Below are 26,915 nucleotides of genomic sequence, written 5' to 3'. Positions count from 1 at the left end.
CAAAGTCACCCTTATTCAAATTCACTTACTGACTGTCCTGTACAAAGCGTGGTGGGCAGCTGTGGTGAGTGGGAAAGAGGTGAAGGCCCCGAAACATAGTACCTGTGCTCACTGCTGTAGTGATTATCACGCATGGTTAAGAACAATTGCCTAGCATTGTGATTCCATGGACTCAAAGTCTTTGGACATCATTGGTTACGAAGCCAGCATGGACTACAGTGTGCTCTCTATCTGGCATACTACATATATTAGGTAGGGTCTGTAGTCCTCTCACCTCCCATAGATGGTTTTTGTATCAAAATAGTCAAGTCTTTATTAGCCACATTTACTGAGAAGAGTCCTTGCACCCATTTTTAAAGAAAGAGAAAAAGAAAGAATTACTCTTTTAGTGTCTGTGGTTACATGTCATTTTCAAACAACAAGAAACAAAAAAAAAGGACATTCAATATGCTTTGTTTTAAGCACAAGTTAAAGGGGCCATTTTAGGCACTATCAAGGAACACTTTGCCAATAAGGAGTTTTATGGTCTGGAAATGGGTATAGAATATGGATGAGATTTCCATGTCCTTTTTCAGCTGAACTTTAAATTTTTTTTTTCCTTTTGAAGTGTCCTTGAATGAGAGAAACAGAGAGTAGAGGAACAGGAGGAGGAAGAAAAGAAGAGGAGAAAGAGAAAGAGAAGAATAACCTAAGAAAGGTGAGTATAAGTACATGAAGAAGGTAAAGTAAAAGGCTTTCTTGGGCAAATGAGAGAACACTGCCATAGAGAGAAGATTTTTAGGACTATGGAAGATGAGAGATCACCAGAAGAAATATGTAATTTAGTATTGTGTGATGCAGCTTTTCATTGCTATGACAAAATACCTGAGAAAAATCAGCTTAAAAGAGCTACAATTTATTTTAGCTAATGCTTTCAGAGGTTTCCCTTCATGGTCACTGGCCCTGTTGTATATGGGCTTTGGTGAGGCAGAACATCATGGTGAAGAGTATGTGGTGGAGTACTTCTGCTCAGCTTATGAAGGCCAGGAAACAGAGCAAGAGGAAGGGGCCAGGAACAAGCCATACAGCCAAGGGCATGCCTTCAAGAACCCACTTGCTTCAGTGACCTCCTAAGGTTCCATTCCAATAGCCCATCACATTTGAACCATTAGTGGACTAATCCACCAGGGAGATCAGAGCCCTCATGGTTCAATCATTTTCCCATAGTTTCACCCCTTGAACAATGCTGCACTGTGGAACAAACCTTCAGATAATTAATATTTTAGAGGAAGCTTTTAAATTTAAAAGAGAAGCTCATTGTTGAGTGAAAATCTAGTGCTTCTAGGTTTGTGCTTTTTCTGGCTAATACTTTTAGCTGCTTGGTTCCCTTTTCTTTTTTCTTTTCAGTATTGGAGTGCAAACTTAGGGCCTTGTGTTTGCTAGGCAAGTGTTCTAACACTTGAGTCAAGTCTCTAACCTCTTGGGTTTTTTTTGATATAAATGTTCTTAGGGAAAAAATAAGGCAAATCACACATTAACAGGGATGTTAGTACTCCCTGAATTGTTTATATTTAAATAAATGTATACCCCCTACACATCTATTATATAAAATGCAGTAAGAAAGCATAACCCAGAATACAGTTACTGAGGTTCTGTGCCTCAGTGCTATCTGTTCATTGCAATGTATACTCATTTCCCTCAGCTGTTTCATTGAAATTCAATCTTTCTCATCTCTCCCTACTTATTTAATGATGTGTTTCAGTGATGACAGGAGCAGAAAAGATAAAATTTCAGTGGAGTTGTGATATTCGTATAAGATTATAAAATATTCAACCAGATTTATCTTCTGGCATAGTGCTCAGTCGTGTTTTCATTCTTTTACTGAAATCCTCCTTATTCCCTGATTGATTGGATGACTGACTCTAGTTGGTTTCCTACCACCTAAGAGATCAGAACAGTAGCACTTACACTTTACTAGTGAAGAAACTACTGTTTATTCACTGCGGCTGTTCCTGTAATAGCTCTGTTATAGCAAGCCATGATACTCAGGCCCAGAGTGGCTATTTTCCTGATGTTTACAGGTTGATTCAAGACTTAGTTTGGGTCCTCGCAGGAACCAAATGACATGATCAAACTTGTATTATTTGAGAGAATTAACAAGGGGCAGTTCTCTATGGCACAGACTGGATTTCACAAAGCCAATAATAGATAGTAGCAGACTAAGATTAGCAGAAGATCTATTTCTACCATAATTTTTTGACCTAAGAAAACAAAGGGAGGAAATGTTTACTAGCATCTGGGAGTATTATAAAATGGCACCTGATAGGGAGGTAGCAAGAATAGATACCCAGTATCAATGTCATCCAAACCTTGAATCTATGATTTTGCACTGTTGGCCAAATGGAAAGGGAAATGGAAAGTAGAAGCCAATGGAAAGGGAATTGTGTGAGTGGATTTTATAGCTTGCCTTCCAAGGATAGAACTGAAAGGGAGGGATTGGGGTAGGTCTGGAGAACAAAGGGAAGAGCCCAGCAAAATCATTTCCCTTTCACTAGTCTGGCTCATCTCAAGAGGATATTATGGCTATGGTGTGTTTAAGGCCCTGAAAGTCTGTATGGAGCCACATGCAAATGTACTAGGTCTTTGTTGGGGGGCCTTTGATGATGGAAAATGAGTTTTCATAGTCTCCACAAGACTAGCTTATCAGAATGATAAAAGATTGGTCACTTAAATAAACAATTGAGATGGAAATGGAAGTTTTGCTGGTAGTAAAGAAAGAAAACATTTTCAATTGGCAATCCCAGTATAGTTCTCTAATCTCTAAGAGGCCCTCATCCCATTTATAATGATGGATGAGAACTTGCTCTGCCAAGCAGTGCTAAATAAGGGAGAACTGTCTGTTGTCCACAAACAGCCTCCAAGCTGTTCTCAGGCTAAATGCAAAGCCACGGATTAGAATAAGCACAAAAAGGTTCTGTGAATGAGAAATATTTGAATTGGTCTTCCAATGTAGGGTATGTATTTCAGGCAGTGAAATAATGATATGCATGCCAGCACTGAGCTTGTTACTTCTAAAAGCAAATGCTACAAAAACTAATGAAGATTTCTCATGAGTATAGGCAAAAATATAGAGAGATTGATCAGAAAACCAGGCTGGAGGCATTACTCAAGTGGTAGGGTGACAGCTGTTAGCAAAAATGTTGAGCCCGTACAAGGCCATGGAGTTCAAGCCTCAGGACTGGGAAAAACATAACAAAACAAACAACCCCCCCTCTCCCACATAATATATGGAAATGCTCTGAAGCCTAAACATTGTTTCTACAACATTTTAGAGTAGGATTTTTTTGTTATTTTTGTTGTTGTTAATTTATCTTCAGAGAAGATTTATTTCCTGTCTCTTATGGTCAGATAAGTATAGAATTTGAGAACTGAAAATATGTATATTGAATTTCCATATTAACTCTTCAAGGGTATTAAAAGAGCTTCATTATATTGTCTGATATGATCATCCATATATGGACAGTGTCTACATTTGGTGTTCTAATTGATTCATAATTTGACTTCATAATTTGACCCAAAAATAACTCTGCAATATATATTAGACAGATAGTATTATTATTTTGCATATATAACATACTATACATAATATCTATTATCTATTTTCTATAACTATGTATCCATATATAGCGAAAGAGAGAAGATATATACTGTAAATATATATAATCTCTTTTACAGATAGGAAAAGCAAGTTTTGAAGGAATTGAGAAGGTCTAGGAAATGACAGAGTTTGTACCCAGGCCTTGGTATTTCCAAAGGTCAATTTTTTTCCTCTATTATACCAAGCAGCCTTTTTACTTGATTTACCCTTATAGGATTGTGAACCACATCATAAACCATTAAATGTCATTTTTCCAGTTGCAATTAAAACACTTCTTAATGCAAATAATTTTTCAGTTTCCTCTTGGAATATGAAATTATGCACACATTTATCTTTATATATGTACAGTTTTTTCTGCTCCAAGTGGTAATAGTGACAATTTATACAGCAAGTGACACACTGTAACTTTATTATATATGCAGGATGCAGAAAATTTTTCCTTAGGACTGCTTTTATAAGCTTGTCAGCTTCCAGAAAGTTCTTTAACTAATCTGTTCTGGGTTTTGTGACTATGCAAAAGTCAGCACAATATTTGTTTACCGTAGCATACAGTTCATTCTTGGTTTCAAATGCCCTTCTGTTCCAAAATGATGCCTACAAACCTTCCTTCACTTGTGTGATAAGTTTTTTTTTTGTTGTTGTTGTTTTTTTGGGTCTGGTTGTGGGACCTGAACTCTGGGCCTGGGCGCTGTCCCCCAGCTCTTCAGCTCAAGGCTAGCACTCTACCACTTCCGGCTTTTTTCTTTTTCTGCGTATGTGGTGCTGAGGAATCGAACCCAGGGCCTCATGCATGCAAGGCAAGTGCTCTACCACTGAGCCACCTTCCCAGCCCCATGTTTTTTGACAGAGACGCAAGAATATAATTGAGCAGATGGCTGCTTTATAAACAATGGCAAGTGACATAAAACCTTAGGACAGGAAAAAGAAGACAGGACAACAAATGCATCATAATAATTCTGCTCTTACAAGTCTGTTGAAAAATGCCTATGTGTTTATGATTGGCAGTCCAACTACAATACTGCCAATCCAGTCTCTTAAACAGACTTCCAAGTTTATTTTTACAATCCTGCTTAAGATAGCACTTAAGCAATTAATCCACTCAATAAGATACATATGTGTATGTGTATATGCAGATATACACAGATCCATACTCACATATACATGCAAATGAATCAATCATCTGTGGTTTTTGCTTTTGCATATCCTGTCATATTAGAATATATTTGGCGAGATTAAAGTAAGAAACATGTATGGAACACTTTATTTCTGTGCACATTTTTCTATGTCAGCTGAGGTAAAACAAAGGAAAAGAATGTGAGTCATCAATTTACACATGGAATGACCCAGAATGCTAAATTTTCCCAGCCAAGTTCTTAGTGCCATGTGTTAGAGAATGTATCCTTGGCACCATTCTCTCTATTCGACAATGTAGAGTAACTGATCCTTAGCCAGCTGTCCAACATTTCAGCCTTGAATTCTATTATGAGAGCTTTGATTGATTATTAAAGGAGTCCAATAAAGCAAGCAAAGATTTGGAACATAAAAATAATGTCTCCTGTGCCCATCCTGTGTTGCTGCCTATTTAGCTCCACGTAGCTCTGCTCAATGCTCAGTGATAGCACAATCATCTGTGTGCCTGTAGCTAGCTTGCAGAACTTCTGTCCAATTAGGTCTTTCTCTCAAGTTTAAAGATACCCCTCTTCCACAGAGAATAAATAAATCTCTCAATTACTTACTTATAACAGAAAAATCTCTACTGAATTACTTTCAATATTATGCCCTTGGCTTTTTAAAAGAATTGGTCAAATGACAGATGTCTCTAGAGCTCTTCAAAGCAAATTTTAGGTCTGATTCTTTTGTTATTTTGTAGCTTCTGTGTAATAACTCACAGGACTCATTAACTTGAGAATAAGCATTGGGAAGAGTTTACCTTTCTAGAATACTGAGAATTAATAATGCCTTTCGCATTGCCTGCCTGGATTTCTTGGAAGTACACAGCAAAGGACAGCACAGCAGAGAGCATATTCATAGAAGACCCCATGTTTGTGAGATCTTTACCGTCCCTTCATCCAAAATAGATTTTACTCAATATCTTAGGATCCTTAAATGTGTACATGCCTTGGTATAAACCAGCTGAGCCATTTATAAAAGCAAATTGGGTCAAAGTTACAGCACTTACATGGAAGAAATTTTCAAATTGAACCAACACATCATCATCATCATCATCATTATTACTTTGCTTGCTTATATCCAGTGCTCTACCACTTGAGCCATGCCTCCAGACCAATATTTTGCTGGTTAATTAGAGATGGAGTCTGCCTAAGCTGTCTTCAAACAGCAGTCCTCCCAATCTCAGCCTTCTAAGTAAATGGGATTACAGACACGAGTCAGTAGTACTCACCTATTTTTATTAAGTTCTAGTTGGGATTCTTTTTTCCAGCAGTGGTTCTAGGGCTTGAACTCAGAGCCTGAGCGCTGTCTCTGTGCATTTTTGCCCAAGACTAGCATTCTACCACTTGAGCCACAGCTCCACTTCTACTTCCAGCTTTTTGATGGTTAATTGCAGATAAGAATCTTATGGAATTTCCTGCTTGGGCTATCTTCAAACCATGATCTCAGATCTGAGCCTCCTGAGTAGTTAGGATTACAGGAGTGAGCCATTTGTTGTTGGCATAGTTAGGATCTTAAAATGTCCCTTAAAGATTCATGTGTTAAACGCTTGTTCTCCAGGATGGTCCCAGTGAGAGGTCTTCACCCAATTGGCGTAGAAGACCTCAGATACTTAGCCTTTTCTCTCTTTTGCTTTCTGGCCACAAAATGAGCAGTTTTGTCCCATTGAGATTCCCTCACCTCAAGTCCCCCAAATATGAAAGCCAACTGATCCTGGCATGAAACTTTCAAAACTATGAACCAAAATAAAGCTTTTCTGGCTACAAGTTCCTTACCTCAGGTATTTGTTATAGTAACAGAAAGCAAACTGATACCAGTTCCTCATGTTCCTCATGTGTCCAAATGGTTAGATAAACTATTACAAACCAATACTGATTCTTATTAAAGTGAATCTCGTTTCTAATTCTTCAACATTTTAAGATTTTACAACTTGTCTACTATCATACTTCTTTAGTGTCATGAAAACATTCTCAAAAAGCAAAACCATACTGTGAACAAAAATACATTTGAAAAGCCACTACTTTAGAAGCATCTGTTAGCTTCTCCTTAAAATTTGAATCATATTCAAAAAGATAGCTTTACTTGAATCTTCTCCACTCAAATTGCATCTTATTTTCTCTGTATTAAACTCAAAATTGCGTTTAAAATTGATTTGAACAATGAAATTATTTTAACATCAACACAGTTTAAATGTGATCTTTGATCAGGTTGCATGCAATAGAAAAGACATGTCTTTGAGATGTATTTTTTTTGTTTGTGTTCTTGAAAGTAGTGTGATAAGAACCTAAAACGTTGTGGAAACATTATGTTACATTTATGACTTTTATGACATAACTGGAATTCTTCATTAATCTCCTCCCATAACAATAATAAATGATTAGAAGTGGAAGGAAGATGGCAGTCATTTATTTCAACTTCCAACTTGCAGTAGGGACAATTTCTGAATCTTTTTAAGAAATTAATGTGCAGGACTCAACAGTGCTAGATTTGTTTCAATTAAAGTTTTCAATTAATACAGCTGAACAGTTATATCCCATAATATCATCTATACTCTCTTCCTTAAGAGGAAAGTCTGAAGACTCTAAAGGGGGGGAGAGAGAGACAAGAGGGGAACTAGGCAACTAAGTTTTCTTGAATCTATGTCTAAAGCTATGGCTCAAGTGGTAGAGGGTCTGCCTTGTAAGTATGGGGCCCTGAGTTCAAACCCTAGTCTCTCTCACACACAAAGATTTCTTAAATTCCATCTAAGTAAAAGATACTTTACTTATACAGTTACCCTTAATCTACATAATTTATCTATAAAACTCTAAACTTGAAAATGTAGGTTTATCTGAATCAGAATCCCTTTATTTTTTCTCCCCTCAAAGAGGATTATAATAAATCTTGTCAGGCACATCTTATCAGTGGCGGACATTGACTATATGCTGCTAGTAGTTTATGAGAGTACAGGAATTTGGTCTTCCTTTTTCACCATTGTATGCATAGTATGCAGCACAATACTTGGTATAAACACTTTTAACTTAGGGTCTTGCTACTCTCATGATGTGGACAAGCGAAAGTCCTCCAAGTACCACAAGCAGTCAGTAAATCCATCCAAGAAGATAGAACTAATCTGAGAAGTGGCTCCTAATGGCTAGAGGAGGTTAGAAACTGAATCCCCATTTCCCCTGTAAGAAAGGGAGACTGAACATAAATCCCATGAATAACCTGTTCCTAAATTGAAGCAGAATATCACCATTCACCTTCTTGCTTTTATAGCCAGAAGCAATCTACAACTCTGCAGATAGTAGAGTTTTCTGGAAAATTAGAGTTTTCTGGAAAATATCCCTTTTTAGAGGAGTGTCCTAATCTGTTCCATGTTTTTTCTGAGTAAATTTCTCAACACTTGTTTTGAATTTTCACTTTGTGTCTATGCATTTTATAAGGGAATTCAGGCCTATCAAAGATTGTCATTAAAGTGTTTTATTGTGGGATAAGTGGTGCTCTCAGGAAGGTGTGAATGTGAGTGTTGATAGGTATATAAGACATAGTAAGGTGTTTCTTTGAAATTATTAGTTTCATTTGTCTCACTGGCAGTTGAAGTTGGTTTTGTGCTTGCTGACTCATTTTTAGCAATTGCGTAAGAAATGTCAGTATTCACCACCTCATTTTGGTATCATCAGTTTCTCTTTGAGACCACCATTTCCTTATTGGCTTTGGACATTCTGCCAATTCCTCACTGCCCATAACCTTTGTTTTATTCACTAAGAAAGTCACTCCGTAGAGGTCATAGCTAATGGTGTTGGTCCTATTCCAAAAAGCATTTGCTGAGTCTCTGGCATGAGCTAAGCATGGATATGGAGAATATAAAAAAGAAAATACTATTGGTCATTTTCCTACCTCCAAGAAGTTCAGTGATGCACTACTTCCTGAGGCCCCCCAGGGACTTTCCACATTGTCTGGGGAAGTGTAAAATGCCACATGTAGGATTTGAAATGTTCATGCTTCTGAACCAAATACCATTTATTGACTCCTTTACTCTGGGCAGTAATGGGACAAAATCTCAGGAGAGGCTTCCTTAATTTACAAATCTGGCTGTATGCCGTCCTCCAGATTGCCCAGCCCTTCTGCATCTCTACAAATATCCCTCACAGATAGCTCCTCCTTCTCTGGGAATAGAAGCCCTCTGAATTCTGGAGCAGAAGTTATATCTTTCAAAGGAGAAACTTGTAAAGCACGTGAACGGCTTCTTCTCACAAAGACGACTACCTGGGGAACAGACAAAAATAAGAAGCCCTCTTTAGGGAAGGATGTTCCAAGCTACCACCGAGTCTGCGGAGTGTGCACATACATTCCAAAATGTATGTGTGGAGCTTCTTCTTAGTGTCACAATATATATAAAAAAATGCCTACCTCAGGAAGCTGAGTCATTGAAGTCATACTCCGAAACAGCAAGCTGTGGGTTTCTGATTCTTTTGAGATACTTCACTCCAGGGGAAACAGATCTGAATGCACAATTCTGAAAATTACTTTAGGAAACTCAAGGATACCCCTTGTCCAGGATGAAGAAGTAGCATTGATCTCTGTGTCAGCTTTGGAGAAAAAGCCTGAATGGTTTATTCTGAATGATAATTAAGATCTTCCCCCCTTCTCTGGAACAAAATATAAGCCCTTCTGTAACCTTACTCTAAAACACAGATTGTAGCTAGAGCCTACTCAGCAAAACCTTGTCAGACAATTTTTAGTTCACTGTCTTCGTGAAATGACTCACAATGTAAAACAATACTCAGTAACTCTAGTCATTTACTTTTTCATTATCCTAATGTCTTTTGGTCATGAAAACTGAAACAGTCATGTTAACACAAACCTATATGCTCAGAGAGAGAGAGAGAGACAGAGAGAGAGAGACAGAGACAGAGACAGAGACAGAGACAGAGACAGAGACAGAGACAGAGAGAGAAAAAGAGAGGAGAGAAGAGAGAAGAGAGAGAGAAATGCTTGGGAGACATGTATGGTGATAGATTATGAAGTTTGCTCTTTTTTATCTAGTGCTTCACTTTTTAATTTAGTGCTTTTCTTCATTTGACAGGTAAAACCTTTGCAGTGTTGTAGAATTCTGATAGAATGAGGCTATGCTGTTTCAGTTTAAAATAGAAATGAAAATACATTTTCTCTATAGGAAAGTAACATTCTATGCAAGCAGTTTACTGTGTTTTCTCACAAGTTCCCTCTTTTATTTGGTATAGGAAGTTTTCTGATCAGAGAGTATCTTGGGAGTATGTAGTGAAGATCTTTATATATATATATATATATATATATATATATATATATTACCTGTCAGCCTCAGTTTCCTTATTTGCACAATGGCAATGATGTTTTAGCCTCTCCAATGCTGTTTTAAACAATGGAGAAACCAAAAAAGGAATCTAATTCTTAGGCTTTTTATTTGTTTAGTGTTTATAAGTTGTCTACCATCCACTCATTTATTCAGAGAAGCCTTTGATGTATCTGAATTCCATCTTCCTCTATATTCATCATTGTTGGCATTTTATTCCAGGAGCTAGAAGTAAGGGTAGGGATTTTGGACCAGTTACTCTACAGAGACAATATGTTCTTGGCATTTTTCAAAATTAGATCATCCAAAATTAAACAGTATATCCATTTTTCTGAATCTGAAAAGCTTGCATTAAGTGACAATGTGATGTGGCCTCATTGCTTCATGACTGTCCACGCCCAGCCTCACCCATGGGCTCTGCTCCCAGCTGAGTACATTTTTTTTTGTCAGTCTTGGGACTTGAACTCTGGGCTTGGGTGCTGTCCCTCAGCTCTTCAGTTCAAGGCAAGTGCTCTACCACTTGAGCCACGGTACCACTTCCAGTTTTCTGGTTTGTTGGAGGTAAGAGTTTTATGGACTTTCCTGCCAGGACTGGCCTTGAACCATGATCCTCTGAGTAGCTAGGATTACAGGTATGAGCCACTGGCCCCCAGCCCCAGCTGAGTGCTTTGTGTACATTTCATCCTCTGGTCTATCCACTGTTCCTATGCTTGTTCTACACGGGGAGAAGCTGAGGCTGAAAGTTTCAGCAGCTTGTCTAAGGCATTACAGCTGCTTAATGATAGAAAAGGGATTTGAATGTACTCAATGTGATCTTGAACTCCATAATCTTAGATATACTCTCCACATTGTAAGAACACCCATGGATTTTTATTGGAATACCATCATCCTCAGGTTTTAGAAAAAGGGATTAGTCTCTCCCTCTCAAAAATTATATTTGATGTTTATTATATTAGATGTTATATTATATTAGATGTTTATTCCTTGGTCATATATTTATAGTGACTAAAGAGCAGACCAATGTAGACAGATAAAGAGTATAAGAAGGATCTGTATCAGTGTAACAACTTAGCTGCGTTGGGTAATGAAACTAGCTAAATGACTACTTCTTCAGAAAGAACGTAATGGAATTAATCCTAGCTACCCAGGAAGCTCAGATCTCAGGATCAAGTTCAAAACTAGCCTGAGCAGAAAAGACCATGAGACCTTTATGTCCAGTTAATGAGCAAGAAGCTGGAAATGGATGTATGACTAAAGTGGTAGAGGGCCAGCCTTTACTGAAAAAGCCAAGCAAGAGTGTAAGTCCCTAAATTCAAGCCCCAGTACCAGTGCATACATGTACACACACACACACACACACACACACACACACACACACACACACACACACACACACACACACACACACACACACACACACACACACACACATTTAGAAATCCCAAAGTTGTAACAGAACTTTGTTGTTGTTATCTGTTTTTTTTTTTTTACATCAAGGGCATTCTTCTTAGTGACTCAGGTTCACTATGGCAAAAGCCATCTATAGGAATTATATGTTGTGATTCCTTTTGTCTCATAGTTCTTCTTCTTGAATATGAATTGTTGGCCATTGTGAATCATATTCACAAGAGGGAAAGTAGAATCCACACGTTATTCTCTGGCTTTAAACACAGTGTTCATGGGAGGGATTATGTGAAAGCATGAAGAGATACCTTTGAAAATATCCGTATGCCACTGAGACCAGTTGATTCAGCAAGAAGAAAATGAGTCCATGCAACATTATTGAACTCTAATATCCCACCATCTTCCCAGAACTCTTATTATGTGTGTTTTTATTTACACAATCCTATGTGATTCTATCTGAGCCTGTATTTGATGCTCACCATTACTCAAATGTGTGGGCAGTGTGGGTATTATTTAGCCATTTTACAGATGAGGAAATTGAGGTTAATAGAGTTTAAAGAGCTTGCCCAAGGTCAGGCAGTTAATAAAGAGCAGAGCCAGCAGATGAAGTTAAGTCTTTGGACTCTAGGTTGCATGTTTGCTTTTGTTCCCTCATATCCTTTTCATTTGTCAAAGAGGAGTGCCACTATAGATTTTCTCACTGGCAGCTCTGATTCTGGAGGATAGAACTTCTGGACCTCAAATGGCATAGCTTTTACTTGGAACTATGAACATGTCTGCTGTTCCTTTGAGTTCCAGCCCTGCCTACTTGCCCTTGCCCCCAGTGTGGCAGAAGCAGATAGGCTTTTCAATGGTGACTCGTTTGTGTTTGTGTGTGTGTGTGTGTGTGCGCACGCACACATGCGTGCATGCACGTGTGCTCTCATGTGTCCATACTGAGGCTTGAACTCAGGGCCTCTACACTGTTTATTAGCTTTTTTTCATTCAACAATGGTGGCACTTTACCACTTGAGCCACAGTTCAAGTATTTTGGTGGTTAATGGGAAGGCAAGAGTCTTTTTCTTTTTCTTTCTTTTTTTGTTTGTCAGTCATGGGGTGTGAACTCTGGGCCTGGACTCTGTCCATCAGCTCTTCAGCCCAAGGCTAGAGCTCTGCCACTTGAGCCACAGTGCCACTTCTGGCTTTTTCTGCTTATGTGGTGCTGAGGAATCAAACCCAGGGCCTCATGCAAGCAAGGCAAGCACTCTGCCACTGAGCCACCTTCCCAGCATGGCAATTTTTAAAATTGTGAATAAGTGATTACATAATTTGACAAATTTCACAGTACTGTGGGATAGTGATGCTTAGTTAAAGTCACAAAGACATTCTTACCTTCATGGGGCAAATTGTCTATCGCGGTCTAAAGCTTATGAGTTCTATGAGCTTTGACAATACAGTTGTTTTCTCCATATTGGGTGATATGAACATTTCTTTCCTTTTGCTTAGTGTCAGCTGTTCCCTCTTTCCCACTCATTCCCTCCCTCCAATTACTGCCATTGAGTTGCTTAGTTCATTTTGATCAATGTCCAGTGCAGCTGATGGGTTCCACTGTTGTATGTTGTCCCCTGTTTGCCTCTAGTTCTGTGTCCTCCTTCTAATTTCCCTCTGATGTGCACATATATGCCATATGTGTGATCAGCAGCATGGGGTCATTTAGTAATGATTCGACCAGATGAGTGCAGGTCCTTTGTTTCTTGAGTCATGTTTACTTTGTCATATCACCTTAGGTTTTAGTTTTAACATCCACTTATCAGGGAGACCATGTACCATTTGTCTCTTTGCTCTTGGCTTACCTCACTCAACATGATTTCTTCTAAGTTCCATCCATTTCCCTGCAAATGGAAGGCAAGAGTCTTACAGACTTTCTTTCCTGGGTTGGCTTTGAACTGTGTTCCTCAGAACTCAGCCTCTTGAGAAGTTAGGATTATAGATGTGAGCCACAGGTGCCCAGTTCACAGTGATTTATGTTTCTCTACATAAATCTGTGCTTTCGAATCTAGCAATGATTGTATTTCCCAGACTCATTGTCCTGTTAGTCATTGTCCCAATTTTTGTAGTTTCTTCCATGTTTTGAAAGAATTGTAGATTTGATGGACACATAGTCTAATGGCTTCAGGTGAACAAGCCTAGAACTGTGGTTGATTTAAGAGACCACAAGATTTAGCACAAAGTCAACCAGCTAGCCTCAGGCACCCATGAAATGGGGAGCAGTAGGTCAGTGCTGGCAACTTGTTCTTCCTAAATCTGGAAGGCCAGAGGGCATCTTTCTGAAATTCAGCTGGCTAGTACAGAGAACTGACCAGTAGAAATAAATAACTTTATCTGACTAAAAAGAATGATGTTTATTTGCAGGGACCGGCTCCACACAACAGGTAGATAGTTGAATAATTTAGAATCATGGAGCTTTGCAAACAGAAACAAAATTTACTCTCATGGATATAGAAACCTCTAATAAGCTGAACTAGTCTGTCTTTTCCTGATAGACATATGACATTGACCTAATTCCTGAAGTCAGAATGCTGCTCGTCTGTCATGCTCTAGCTGTGGCTGTCATCCAGATATTTATCTTCTCAGAAAATCGAGCGTTTGCCAAAAACATCAACTTCTACAATGTGAGGCCTCCTCTCGACCGTAAGTAGTGCTTGCCATCCTCCTTCATGACTGTGGGTTCAGTGTCCATTTGAAGCCCCCCTTCTCTTTCCATCTGTCATACTTGGCCTTTTTTGCAAGGTTTGGTTTATACCTAAAATAAAACAGAAATGCTTCATCCCTCCTGTGGGTGAGGGCATGGCAACAGAGGGGTTTCTCCATTTCCTTAAAACAGTCTTAAAGGGTTTCATGCTTTAAAACCAAATTTTGAACACTGACCCCCATCATAGCTTAGTAGAGGAAATTCTGTGTTGATTTCTTCATTGGAGAAGGCTTTGGGGTATAAGCAGCTTCTCCATAAATAGACTCATTCTTTCAGGTGGCCATGAACAGTTTTGAAAACAAATTAGAATGTGAAATTTGGATAGCAATATGACTTGCATCTTCATTAATGCTATGAAGAGTGCCACTAGCAAGTGTTATACAAGGTATTTTCCAGTAATAGTTTAAAAATAGGCAAATATTCACATGTTCATCGAGGATATGTGTTAATATATTTTATACACATAAGTGCGTATTTGTGTCTGGGTACATGTGTGTCAACAGCCCTTCCTTCTCTCTTTTAGACAAGTAAAACTTCTTGCTTTGTTGGAGATACATTTTAATAAAAATTATTGTATACTTGTGAAGGCTTATGATTCCCACCACTAGAAGAGAATGAAAATCATCATGAAGGCCTTTAAAATTCACACAGGAAGCTATACTGAGATGCGTTGGTCAACAGGGTTCAATGTGGGAGACATTTTCTTTTCCTCTCTTTCCTAAAACTCTCCACAGACTGCTGAGACACAGACAGGGTGGGACCCTCTCTCTTTTTGCTACCCCTAAATAAAGTCTCTATACCTACTGCTTTTTGCTTTGTGTTTTATTATTTAGGACATTCATTGTTTTCTCTGCATCTCTTTCTATGCACATATGTATAAAAGAGGGTAAAAATAATTATTTATGATATCAAGATTCAAAGGAGCTCTTAGTTATATACTAAAATTTTCAGTGATTATTTTACATATAAGAGTTTAGACATGTAGTAAACTGAGATCACATAAACTGAGTTCTACATTAGTTTTCCCCTTTATACTATAAAATTTCCATATCCTTGGAAATTTTTACATTGGAAGGGGTGTCATTGATGAATATTCATAAACTGCTTTGTTAAATGACAACTCCTTTGTACAACTATTTAAAAATAATAATAGTAAATAATGTAAAAGTAATGCAGCAGCTTATGTGAAAGGAAACAAATGCAAAATTTTGTCTCTGCTGAGCTTATAATTGTGAAAAATTATAGAACTACATAAATGACAATAGTAAAATAGTTCAAGAGAAAAGAGACATTCATATGTTGAAGGGATTTTATTAAATAGGTAATAAACAGTGGACTTAATTACTTAAAAATTGGCTGATTTGTAGTTTATTTATCCATCTGATATCAGAAAAAAAAACCCACAAGCAAGTTAAGTGTTAAACTCATTGTTTCTTCATTGAAAATCTCTTAAAACATACTTTTCCTTTAAATTAGCTAATGATCTTAAAATAGATACTCTGGAATGAAATTGCTAAATAAAAAAGGTTTTATCAATTTATATTCTATACATCCACTATTAACTATCAGTATTTTTCATACTAGTTAATAGGTGAAAATGCCATTGTTTTTACTGGCCTACCTAATGTACTTTTATGTATAGTCCAAACTGACATGCACTATTTTTAATTTCATGTCCTCTGAACTTTAACTTTGGATATATTTTCTCTGATTTATGCAACAGTACCTCAGCTCTGCCCATCTGAGATACACACCGTTGGCCACTTTCCACCTCAACTTCTGATTATGGTATTCGGATGGCTTAGGAGTTCACCTTGACTTTTCTCTGTTTCATTGTCCCAAACTGGAAGAATTAAAATTTTTACAGAGAGCCATATATCCTAGTCTATATCACAATGTGTATTTTATTTTTTTCTTGTCTATTAAAATAACAAGATACAAGAGACTGAGAAGGAGAGACTCTTAGTTGAAAGCCAGCCTGGGCAGAAAAGTTTGCAAAACTTCATCTTAATTTATATCTCAGTCTGGGTGCAGTGGCATGTTCTTGCCTTCCTAGACTGTATAGGAGACTGAGGTTGGAGGGTCTCAGACCTTGGCCAGTCTAGGCAGAAAAGTTCACAAGAATCCCTCTCCATAGAAGGGAAGCTGGACAGAGGGTGGCATCTTTGACCTAACAATAGGAAGCCTAAAGTCAGCAGATCAAAAAATATCCATCTCAAAAATTGGGCTGGAGTCATGCTCAAGTGTCAGAGCACCACCTAACAAGCACAAAGCCCTGAGTTCAATCCTCAGTATCGCCAAATAATAACAAGAAGAAGATCCAAGAGGGAAAAGACATAAACACAAAACTATCCAGACTGCAGGAACTTAGGACTTCTCCTTTCCCTAGCACTTTGGCTTGAGTATAAGGACTTTATATTGAAGGTTACATACCTGGTCAAGGCCTAGTACTATAATAATAGGCATATAGCCCATGAGATGGTTTGAAGATAAATATGGCCATAATGGGAGGCACTCTGGAGGGAAACAAGCAGGATTTGATGTGTAGATGTTTGTATATAAGTCCTCCTTATTCCTCACTGCACCTCTGCATTCATGGTGATCTTCATTATTACTATTATATCTCAAAGGTTAAAAGTCCAGCACTAACTAGTGGGGGAGGTGAAATTCAAACAGGTTAATCTGGACTCATTTGTTTCAGAAAGAATATGGATCAAATTATTGTTTCCAGTATAACTACCACCAGTTCCCATTCCTTTAACCACTAATTATTCCAAATTCTAAGCAATAATAGAATGAGTCTATGGATTTTTTAAAACTATTTGTGTCATCATTTTCATTACTCTGTAATAGAAATTCATAGAAGTACTTAATGACAAATGAGTAAAGAAAATACCCAAAAGTCTGATGAATAAAGCTAACTCTCTAAGAAGGAATATTCTAAAAATGATATGAGTTTTGTTTTCTCTAATAAAGGTTGCTAATTTGATGCTATGCCTGATATTGGAAATTGCCATCGCATTTGACCTATTTCACTTTGCATTTGTCTTTAAAGCCACACCATTTCCAAACAGCTTCAAGTGTTTTACCTGTGAAAATGCAGGGGATAATTACAATTGCAATCGATGGGCAGAAGACAAGTGGTGTCCACAAAGTAAGTGTTCTGAGTTTGGATGACTTTCATGATCTGACTACATTTACCTTTTCCCTGACTTGCTTGAGCAGAGATTCTTGTGTAATAGATTAGCATACCTACAGCCTGATGGTGTTCCTTATGGTATCTAGAAATGTTATTCTAAGGACCTGTTCAGATGTCAGACTATCCTGAGAGGAACTTGGAAACTGGCTGTAGCATAGCCTTACTTAGCTGTTTTGAACACTCTGAGGAAGAATTTCTTAAATGGTATTTATCTAGCAGAACAGATAGACCACAGTGTTGATTATGGCATTCTAACAATTTCAGAAATGCTGCTGGATGATACACTGCAAGGGTAGTACTTACTGCCTTCAAGCAAAGGAAGTTTTCTCTATGCTTGAGGTACATTAATGCTTGGGAAACTCATTCATTCTTTTTTATTTTATTTATTATTATTTATTTTAATGTTTATGTTTATCATTAAGATGATGTACAGAGGGGTTGCAGTTACAAAAGTCAGGTAATGTGTACATTTCTTTTTGAACAGTGTTCAACCAACATTTGAGTCGCCTTTAGTTCGTTTAGTTTATCTGTATACCATCAGTGCTGGGATCTTATTAGGAGCTCAGTAAATATTTGTTGACAGAATAAATGGATGCCTTTGATTCAATAGTTAGGAATATCTTCTCAATAGTTTTGACTATATATCAACTACTAAGACTATATATATATATGTATGTATATAGTCTTATATATATAAATATATATATTTTAAAATATTTGTGGCATCATTTTTATTACTCTGTAATAGAAATTCATAGAAGTACTAAGACCTGAATGACCAAGACAAACCAGCTAGCTAAAGATCTGTAGGAAGAGGAAGTAGCAAATGTGAAGGTTTCAAGGGCTAAAGACTGTTCTTCAATGAACGGTCAGAAGACTGGCCTGGCCACTGTGGTGTAGTGGGAGGTAGAAAAAGGATCTGAGGAGGGACAAATGGATCAAGGACATGTAGCTTTTCTTTCTGATAGACTTAGGATTTCATTGTTAATGTGATGGGAAGGCAGTAGTTTTAACCTAGGGAGTATGTGTTACTAGTTGTGTTCTAAAAGATTGCTTTGGAGAATGGATGGTTGTGGAAAAAAGCAAAAATGGACACCAACTAGAGACTACCTTTTTTTTTTTTTTCTGTTAGATAATGGGGCCTTACACCAGATTGGTAGGAATCAAATTGTTGGGAACTTGAATGATTTATCTCCAAAACATAAATGTAAAGAAGATTGTATATGCTATTGGAAGATTTGTGATTGAAAATATAAACTTTAGAGCTATTAGAGATGGGGCTGTTCAGATCTTAAGGTATAGTTTTTTTTTCTTTAAAGGATTTTAGATATAAAAGAAGTGAAAACAAACAAACATAATAGTAAAATGAATTCTTCTAGACTTAGAGATTGTTAGTGTGGGCCCACTCTAACCTTAAATCTGTTTGAACTTTAGTCCAAATTACTTATAGCAGTGAAATAATCTTCCTTCTCCCAGATGAAAATTATTTGTAGAACCAGTAAATAATACACCCTGAAGACCTTAACGGGCTTGAGAATCTTCCACTGTAAATTAGCACATATGCCTGTGACCTATGTGCTGTGTAGTTCACTAAAAGCCATTGTAACAGGTACGTAGCATGCATGACTAATTCTATGTTTTAGAATTTCATCTCTTGACACATGGTCAAACAAAAACAGGACTATTGCTGTCCATCCTCAAGACCATATCAAAGTTGAAAAGGGTGGAAGTTTACTTCTGCATTGTCTACTCTGAGAAGTTATCCTTAAAGGAATCATCAGGGAATGAGCCTGCATTCCAACACAGCATGCAGCTCATTGTTGACTATCTGCCAGTCAAGCTCCAAACACACCACCCATCTGGGTTTACAACCACGGGTGTCATTTCTTACTTTTCATTTTGTCATTGTTTAGAGGAGTGATAGTCAACCATTTTGTGGGGATGAACAGGCCTGAAGCTATTGTCCTTTGTCATCTCAGGTTTCCTTGCTTCCTTATGGCTTCATTTCTGTGGTCTGATGGTGTTGTTAAAAGAGGTTCTCTATGTAACTGGATATGACAAGAATGACATTTCTTCTTTTATTTGACTTGGCTTTTGTGCTGACTTGTTCAAGCTGTTTTCATATGTGTGATGTATATGAGGTGTTTTGCATGAACTCATGTGGCTACCAGTTTTTAAATTCTTCTGTGTTTGGAATATAAGTTGAAAACATTTTTCCAAAAGATGCAGTGACTCCTTTTCCTTCTGAATTCAAAGGTTACAACTTTTTCTTTGTGATTATGTGTGCTTGTCCCGGGGCTTGAACTTGGGCCTAGATGTTGTCCTTGAACTTTATTACGCAAGGCTAGTGCTCTACCACCTGAGCTACAGCTCTACTTCAGGTGGTTCATTGGAGATGAGTCTCACCATCTTTCCTGCCTGGGTTGGCTTTGAGATGCATTCTTCAGATCTCAGCCTCCTGAGTAGCTAGGATTACATTTGTGAGCCACCAGCACCTAGCTAAGGTCACAACTCTTGTAGAGTACTCTGCAGTACTGTCAAGTTTAATATTAAGTATCCTGGCAGGCAAGATAGTCTTGATTAAGAATACAAAACATTGTAAACTTCTGGGATTAGAATCCTACTTTTCATCCATGTGACCATAGGCAAGAAACTGTTTCCAGATTTCTTTATCTCTATACGATATGACCTATCTTGAGGCTTATGGTAAAGACTAAATGAGTGAACTTGAGTAATAAGTGCCTGGTTAATGGTAAGTACCTAGTATGTGCTTATTATTGCTAATATTATTTAAAGGTAACTATATCCCTGTCAAAGTGCAAGCGTACTAACAGTGATTTACTGAAAAGAAAATGAGCTTAAAGAATCCAATGTGAGCTGGGCACTGTTGGTTCATACTTGTAATCCTAGCTACTCAGGAGGCTGAGATCTGAGAATCACAGTTCAAAGCAAGGCTGGTCAAAGAAAGTCTGTGAGACTCTTATCTCAGATAAACCACTAAGAATCCAGAAGTGGCACTGTGGCTTAAGTGGTAGAACACTAGCCTTGAGCTGAAGAGCTGAAGGACAGTGCCCAGTCCCAGATTTCAAGCCCTACAATGAGGAGGAGGAGGAGAAGGAGAAGGAGGAGGGGAGGAGGAAGAAGAGGAAGAAGAGGAAGGAGAAGAATCATCTAATGTGACTGTTTGTGACAAAAGCAGTTCTGTAAGCTCAGTCTTCTTAACTTCACTCCCATATTTTTTCAACCAGTCAATGACATTGTGTTGTGGTCTTTGATATATGAACTAAGAAGCAACTTTTTGACTTGAAGTAGCTACAGAAAAGACACAGATACAGCCGAGCACTGGCGGCTCAGGCCTGTAATCCTAGCTACTCAGGAGGCTGAGATCTGAGGATCACGGTTCAAAGCCAACCCAGGCAGGAAAGTCAGTGAACTCTTATCTCCAATAAACCACCAGAAAACCGGAAGTGGCACTGTGACTCAAGTAGTAGAGCGCTAGCCTTGAGCTGAAGAGCTGAATGACAGCACCCAGGCCCAGAGTCCAAGCCTGATGACCAACAACAACAAAAAGAAGACATAGACCCAAAGCAGAATATCCTAGGATGTTGGCTAGAATCATTTTCTTTGAACAACCCTAAGTAATAAAAAGTGGTTAAAATAATAAGGATAACCCTGAGTGGAAATGGGAAAATTATACAAAATTATATAGGGAAGATGGGAAACAGGAAGCAAGTGTTAATGAAAGAAGAGGAAAAACATGAAAGTACGTTGATAAGGAAAAGCCAAATATATTGGAAGGATTAAAACAGGCATAACAACTAAGAAAGATGAATGAAAGAATGATGATCTTGATGGATGGTTGGGAGCATCTGTTTGCCATATGGCCTAGAGGAAAGAAGTGTGAAATGAATTAGCAACAAGTATTTGACCCATTTCATTTTACACTCCCAGTTTTCATCTTCTTTAAAGCTCCAAATACATACTTCAGAGGGAGAGAGAAGAGACCAGAAACATAATACTTACCTATTCAATGAACAGATCCATGTTTTTGTTTGTGTTGGTCATGGGGCTTGAACTCTAGACCTGGGCTTGTCCCTCAGCTTTTCAGCTCAAGGCTAGCACTCTACCTCCTGAGCCACAGTGCCACTTTTGGTTTTCTAGTGGTTTAGTGGAGATAAGAGTCTCATAGACTTTCCTGCCCAGGCTGGCTTTTGAATGGTTATCCTCAAATCTCAGCCTCCTGAGTAGCTAGGATTGTAGGTGTGAGGTACCAGCACCCAGCTTCAGACCCATGATGTGTGATGAAAAGTTTTCACATTCTTTCCCCAGTTTTAGCTGACTCAGAAGGATGGGTGTCCATTTATATTCATTTTCAAAGCATACATCTACTTCAGAAGCTGATGTGTTAGCAAAAATATTACCTAGTAACACTATTGCTCAGTTCTTGAATTTCTCCCTTAAGAAACTAAGGATCATCCTGATTTTTAGCTTTTTCATTGAGCAGTCTCTTTTCTTCTGTAGAAAATGAAGTATTTTTGTTTCTTTTATATAGACACTCAATATTGTTTGACAGTTCATCACTTCACCAACCAGGGAAGAAGTACCATCACCAAAAAGTGTGCATCTAAAAATGAATGCCATTTTGTTGGCTGCCGTCACAGTCAAGATTCTGAACATACGGTAAAGACAGCATGTTTGCATGAATATGTGCAATGTTACTGCCTAAGGTTTTATGCTAGTGGTCTTAAGTTATGCAGAGAAGAAGCAGGAAAGATAAATATGGTAGACATGTTTTGAGAAAAGGGTCCATTACAGTGCTATCCTTCAACAATAGATGTTACTAAAAAGGAATAATTCCCAAAGAACTATCAATCCCATAGAATAATTATTCCCAGAGATCTATCAGTTATTTGCATAGAATTCTATGGGAATTACCATTCTACAGGAATTTTCTGAGACTCGGCCTCAGATGTTCTGTGAAAGGTTTGAAACTATCTCTGGTGGCTCAAAACGAACCATGTATGAGAATGAGGAATATTAGAGAGCCTGGTGTGAAAAATCACCAAGAACATGAGAACACTGCCCAGGGGAAAAAGAGAAAAGTAGTGGCAGCTTTTCTCAAGAAAATCTTGTCTCACTTCTACCTCTGCTCTGAAGAAGAAGTGAGCGTCTGAAAGGATAGGTGAACTATAGATGCATTTTGGATAAATTGGCCTCTTTCATTTTCTCATGTTGTCAATCAAAGTGAGAGTTTAACTTTTTCTATGTACCTGGAACACCTGAAACTTTTGAGAAAATGGTACTTGAAAGTGTATTCACTTCATGAGGATTTAGAATTGAGGCAGCCTCTATGTACAGAAAATGGCTCTGACTTTAGTGGCTATTAGTTCTGGTTACACAAGGAACACTTGGGCAGCTTTCACAAGGTATGTCGGTGGGAATGGGAGAGGAACATCTCAGATGCACTGAAATGGATACTCAGGGTTGAGGATCTGGGTAGCAAGATTGTGTGTGTGTGTGTGTGTGTGTGTGTGTGTGTGTGTGTGTGTGTGTGTGTGTGTGTGTGTGTGTATGTGTGCGTGTGCGTATGTGCGCGTGCACGTGCCGGTCCTGGGGCTTGAACTAAGGGCCTGAGCACTGACCCTGAGCTGTTTTGCTGAAGGCTCCAGAGCTCCTCCTCCTCCTTCTATTCCTCCTCCTCCTCTTCCTCCTTTTCTTCCTTCCTTCTTCCTTCCTTCCTTCCTTCCTTCCTTCCTTCCTTCCTTCCTTTCTCTCTTTCTTTCTTCTTTTTTAGTGGTTAACTGGAGATAAGAGTCTCACAGACTTTCCTGCCTGGTATTGGCTTTGAACCATGATCCTCAGATCTCAGCCTCCTGAGTAGTTAGGATTACAGGTGTGAGCTACCATCACCCACCAGCAAGAAAGAGTTCTTTGAAAGGTCTCTCCAGTGAATCAGATGAGCAATGATAGTTGAGAACTATTGGTGTCTATGCCTTTCTGTCGCCTCACCATCCTAGAAGCTTCTAAGAATGAATGGCCTTATCCAGTCAAGGCATGGTACCAAGTACATGCTGGAAATATTCTCAGGGACACTTCAGGTGGAGCTGAACAATCCCTTCTCTTCTTGCTATATTTTACCCCTTTCCTCTTCCTGTTAACTACTCTTTTTTCCCTCTTCTTTTTCTTTGTAACAGGAATGTAGGTCTTGCTGCGAAGGAATGATCTGCAATGTCGAGTTGCCCACCAACCACACAAATGCAGTCTTTGCTGTAATGCATGCTCAGAGAACATCTGGCAGCAGTGCCCCCGTGCCCTACCTACCAGTATTTGCCTGGGTCTTCATGCTTCTGCTGCTACGATACCACCATCCCTAGGAAGGATAGAGACTAGCCCTCAAAAGCACAAGGCAGAAACAGTGTGTGCAGTGAACTTTGGAATGAAGACCTATCTTGCACTTGGTGAACAGCACACATTGGACCCTGAAACAAGCCAGTGGTTTGCACTGAGGATGGGGACTGTAGGGACTGAGAGGACTGACTGCCTCCCAGGCTTTCAATCAAAGTGAAAGTTCTACAGGAAGGACCCTGCCAGAATCTCTGACACGTTACAGTAGCCTAATAAGTCCTAAAAGACTGAAAGGACCTCTTGACCTCATGGACTCCCTCAGAGGCTGCTGGATCAGACTCTCTGGTTTCTATGATTCACTCAGAGCATCTCTGTGAAATCTAACCCTTCCCCCCCCCCAAGAGAAAAGTTTCCCTAATGTATCAGTTAGCTTTCTATTACTATAACAATTACCTGAGATAATCAACTTATAAAAAAGGAAAGGTTTACTTTGGCTGGCAGTTTTGGAGGATGGCATCCATACTAGTTAGCCAAGTTATATTTGGGTGTGTGGTGAGGAGAAAGAAGAGCCAGGATCCTAAAACCCTTTTCAAGAGTATTCCCTCATTGACCTAAAACCTCCCAGTAGTCCCTGCCACTGAATGGCTCTACCACCTTCTAATAGCACCACAGATTGGAAACAAAGCCTTTAACCCATGGGTTTTTGGGGGGACACTCAGACTCCAAGCTATAGCACTCATGAGCATAGTCGACAGGAAAAGCAACTGTAAAAAGAAAACTTCCAGTTGAAATAATATGGAATTTATTTGCCACTTGTGAGGGGAATGGGGGGGGGGAATAAAGCTGTGGATTATACAAGTAAATGCATGCTGTGTATTTGTTGACTGACACAAAGGTCTCTGATGAAACGTTTACAGAGTCACTGAACTTGTGTTTCCACATACTGTGGGTGATACATGCTAGATTAAAAAAATAAAATTTCATTCTAACATGGCTTAGTTTGTTTTTGTCTTTTTCTGGAAGAATCCTCTAGGGGAACTGAATATAAACTGGTACACTGACAAGACCAGGAGACTACTCTGATTCAGGGAGGTGATATTTTTATCGCATGATGCTCCTTCAGTGGCACCAGATTAGAGATTCCTAGTCAGATGAAGTGACGGGAGACATTTCCCCTGTCAGGCCACCTCCTCTCTGAAGGTCAGGCCCAGCAAAACAAAAAACAAAAAACAACAAAAAACCCAACTAAACCTGGGGTGAAATGCTTAATCTGGCTGTTTTTTCTTTCTCTTTTCTAATAGAGTCTCACAATTTCTTTTTGCATTGTTATTATTTAGGTGATGTACAAAGGATGTACCATTTCATAAGTGAGGTAATGAGTACATTTCTTTTTGGGCAATGTCACCCCTTCCTTCACTCTCTCCCTGTTTTTTCCTCCTGTCTCCACCCCAATCTCAGAATATCAAATGAATATCTTTTCCCTGCTTAAAGAACCTGGAAACTTTTTCCCCCTATAAGTGAACATGCATAATTAGAATACTGGCCTCTCTACAGAACCCACTGATGCTGCTGTTTTTGCATGGACTCACCTGTGCCATGAGTTGGCAAACCGTCTTGTCAAGCCAAATTGATCACACCACCTACTTTTTGTTAATAAAGTTTTATTAGAACACAACCACCAACATCCATCCCTTCATGTATTGTCTTTGCCTTTATTCTACAATGGCAGGATTGCCACATGATACACATATCGTGTACAGAAAGTACAGGTCTGCAGAGTCTGAAAGCCTTACTCTATAGCCCTTTATAGCAAATGTTTGCTGACCCCCTACTGTAAGAATTGAAGACTGCTTACAAAGAAAGCTACTTTCTTTGCAGGGTCCTTGGCGTTCATAAGGGTTACTTGTCTGGCCCATGATTTGCTAGATGCTTGTTTTGTTTTCTTTGTCCTTTGTGTCAGTGAATTTTCTTCTGTTTTGATGGATTGTCCATTTATTCAGTTCTGTCTCCTGGTAGTTTTGTGCTGATGTCAGAAGTTGGGCTGTAATTGTCTCTTCTTGCCTTTGATGTACTACTGGGAGAGTTTCTTTAGTGTCACATAAAACAGGGAGGGGCAGACAACTTATCTCCCTGTCTTAGGCCCAACCTTAGACTCACCTGGAAGCATCAGTTTTGAAACCTGATGTAGATTTATTCCACTTTTCACTCAACACCTTGAAGTATTTGCGTTTTCATAGCTTATGCTTGTTTGAAATTAATTATATATGGCTTCCCTTAGAACATTTTAATAGCATCTTTGGTGTCTTTTTATTCCTCAGGGTTTCTTTTGACTGTGTAATTGACGAATTGTCTGTTTAAAAAAAAATTAGCAGACAGTAAATTATTCTTTTCTGATTTTCTTTCTGCTGCCTAGATTAATGAATTTTCTGCTGTTTTTTCGTGTGTGCATGTGTGTGTGTGCATGCATGTACAAGTGGGCTTATTTTTTCTTTCCATAGAAAACATCCTCATTTTTTCTTCTATACCCCGTATCTCATGTTTTTTGGGGGATTCATTCATCTACACTCTGTTAGGCAAAGGAGGGGCTATACAGAGGAAGAAATTTCTGGAAGATAGCTGACTCGGCAGGAGATGCCAGATTTGCAAATAAAAACAGCCCATTAAATTTGAGTTTCAGGCCAGGCACTGGTGGCTCATGCCTATAATTCTAGATATTGAGGAGGCTGAGTATCCAAAGGATTGTGGCTCTGAGCCAGATTCCACATCCAAAATAACCAGCAAAATTCTGGGCTAGGGACTAGGCATGGTTCAGGTGGTAGTATATTAGTCCTAAATAAGTGAGTTGAGCAAGTATAAAATGTTGAGTTCAAATCATGATACTATAAAAGTAAAAGAATTTCAGAAAAATAACCAGCAATTTTTCACATGTTATTCATGAATTTGCAAGTCTGATCTACCCAAAGAAATCATTTCAAATGTGATAAACCAGGATTTCCTGTGTAACACCAAAACAATCTTGGGAATATTGATTTAGTCAATCTCAGGTGATGCCTAAGCCTAACTCCAATATTGAACTTTTAAAAAAAATGAAATTAGCTTCTGCATGATTATGATG

General features: G+C 38.5%; 1 protein-coding gene across 6 annotated transcripts in view; it reads left to right on the top strand.

Moving 5' to 3' along the window:
- Positions 1-24,809, top strand: part of Lypd6b (LY6/PLAUR domain containing 6B) — a 174,955-nt gene extending 150,146 nt beyond the window's left edge. For 5 of the 6 annotated variants that reach the window (XM_070036809.1, XM_070036599.1, XM_070036529.1 and 2 more), the window contains 5 exons: positions 608-697; positions 14,048-14,195; positions 17,312-17,410; positions 22,008-22,135; positions 23,650-24,808. In XM_070036809.1, coding sequence (XP_069892910.1) covers positions 617-697; positions 14,048-14,195; positions 17,312-17,410; positions 22,008-22,135; positions 23,650-23,829 — 636 coding nt within the window. In that variant the 5' untranslated portion in view covers positions 608-616 and the 3' untranslated portion in view covers positions 23,830-24,808. Of the gene's footprint in view, positions 1-607; positions 698-14,029; positions 14,196-17,311; positions 17,411-22,007; positions 22,136-23,649 lie in introns of those variants that run through there. The other variant, XM_070036871.1, reaches the window with a different exon arrangement.
- The last annotated feature ends 2,106 nt before the right edge of the window (positions 24,810-26,915 follow it).

Source organism: Dipodomys merriami, unplaced genomic scaffold (genome assembly GCF_024711535.1).
Source record: "Dipodomys merriami isolate MVZ:Mamm:240054 unplaced genomic scaffold, mDipMer1.0.p SCAF_1, whole genome shotgun sequence".
NCBI classification, from domain to species: domain Eukaryota; kingdom Metazoa; phylum Chordata; class Mammalia; order Rodentia; family Heteromyidae; genus Dipodomys; species Dipodomys merriami.
The sequence above is the reverse complement of the archived record's forward strand: the minus strand, read 5'-3'. Positions and strand labels throughout refer to the sequence as shown.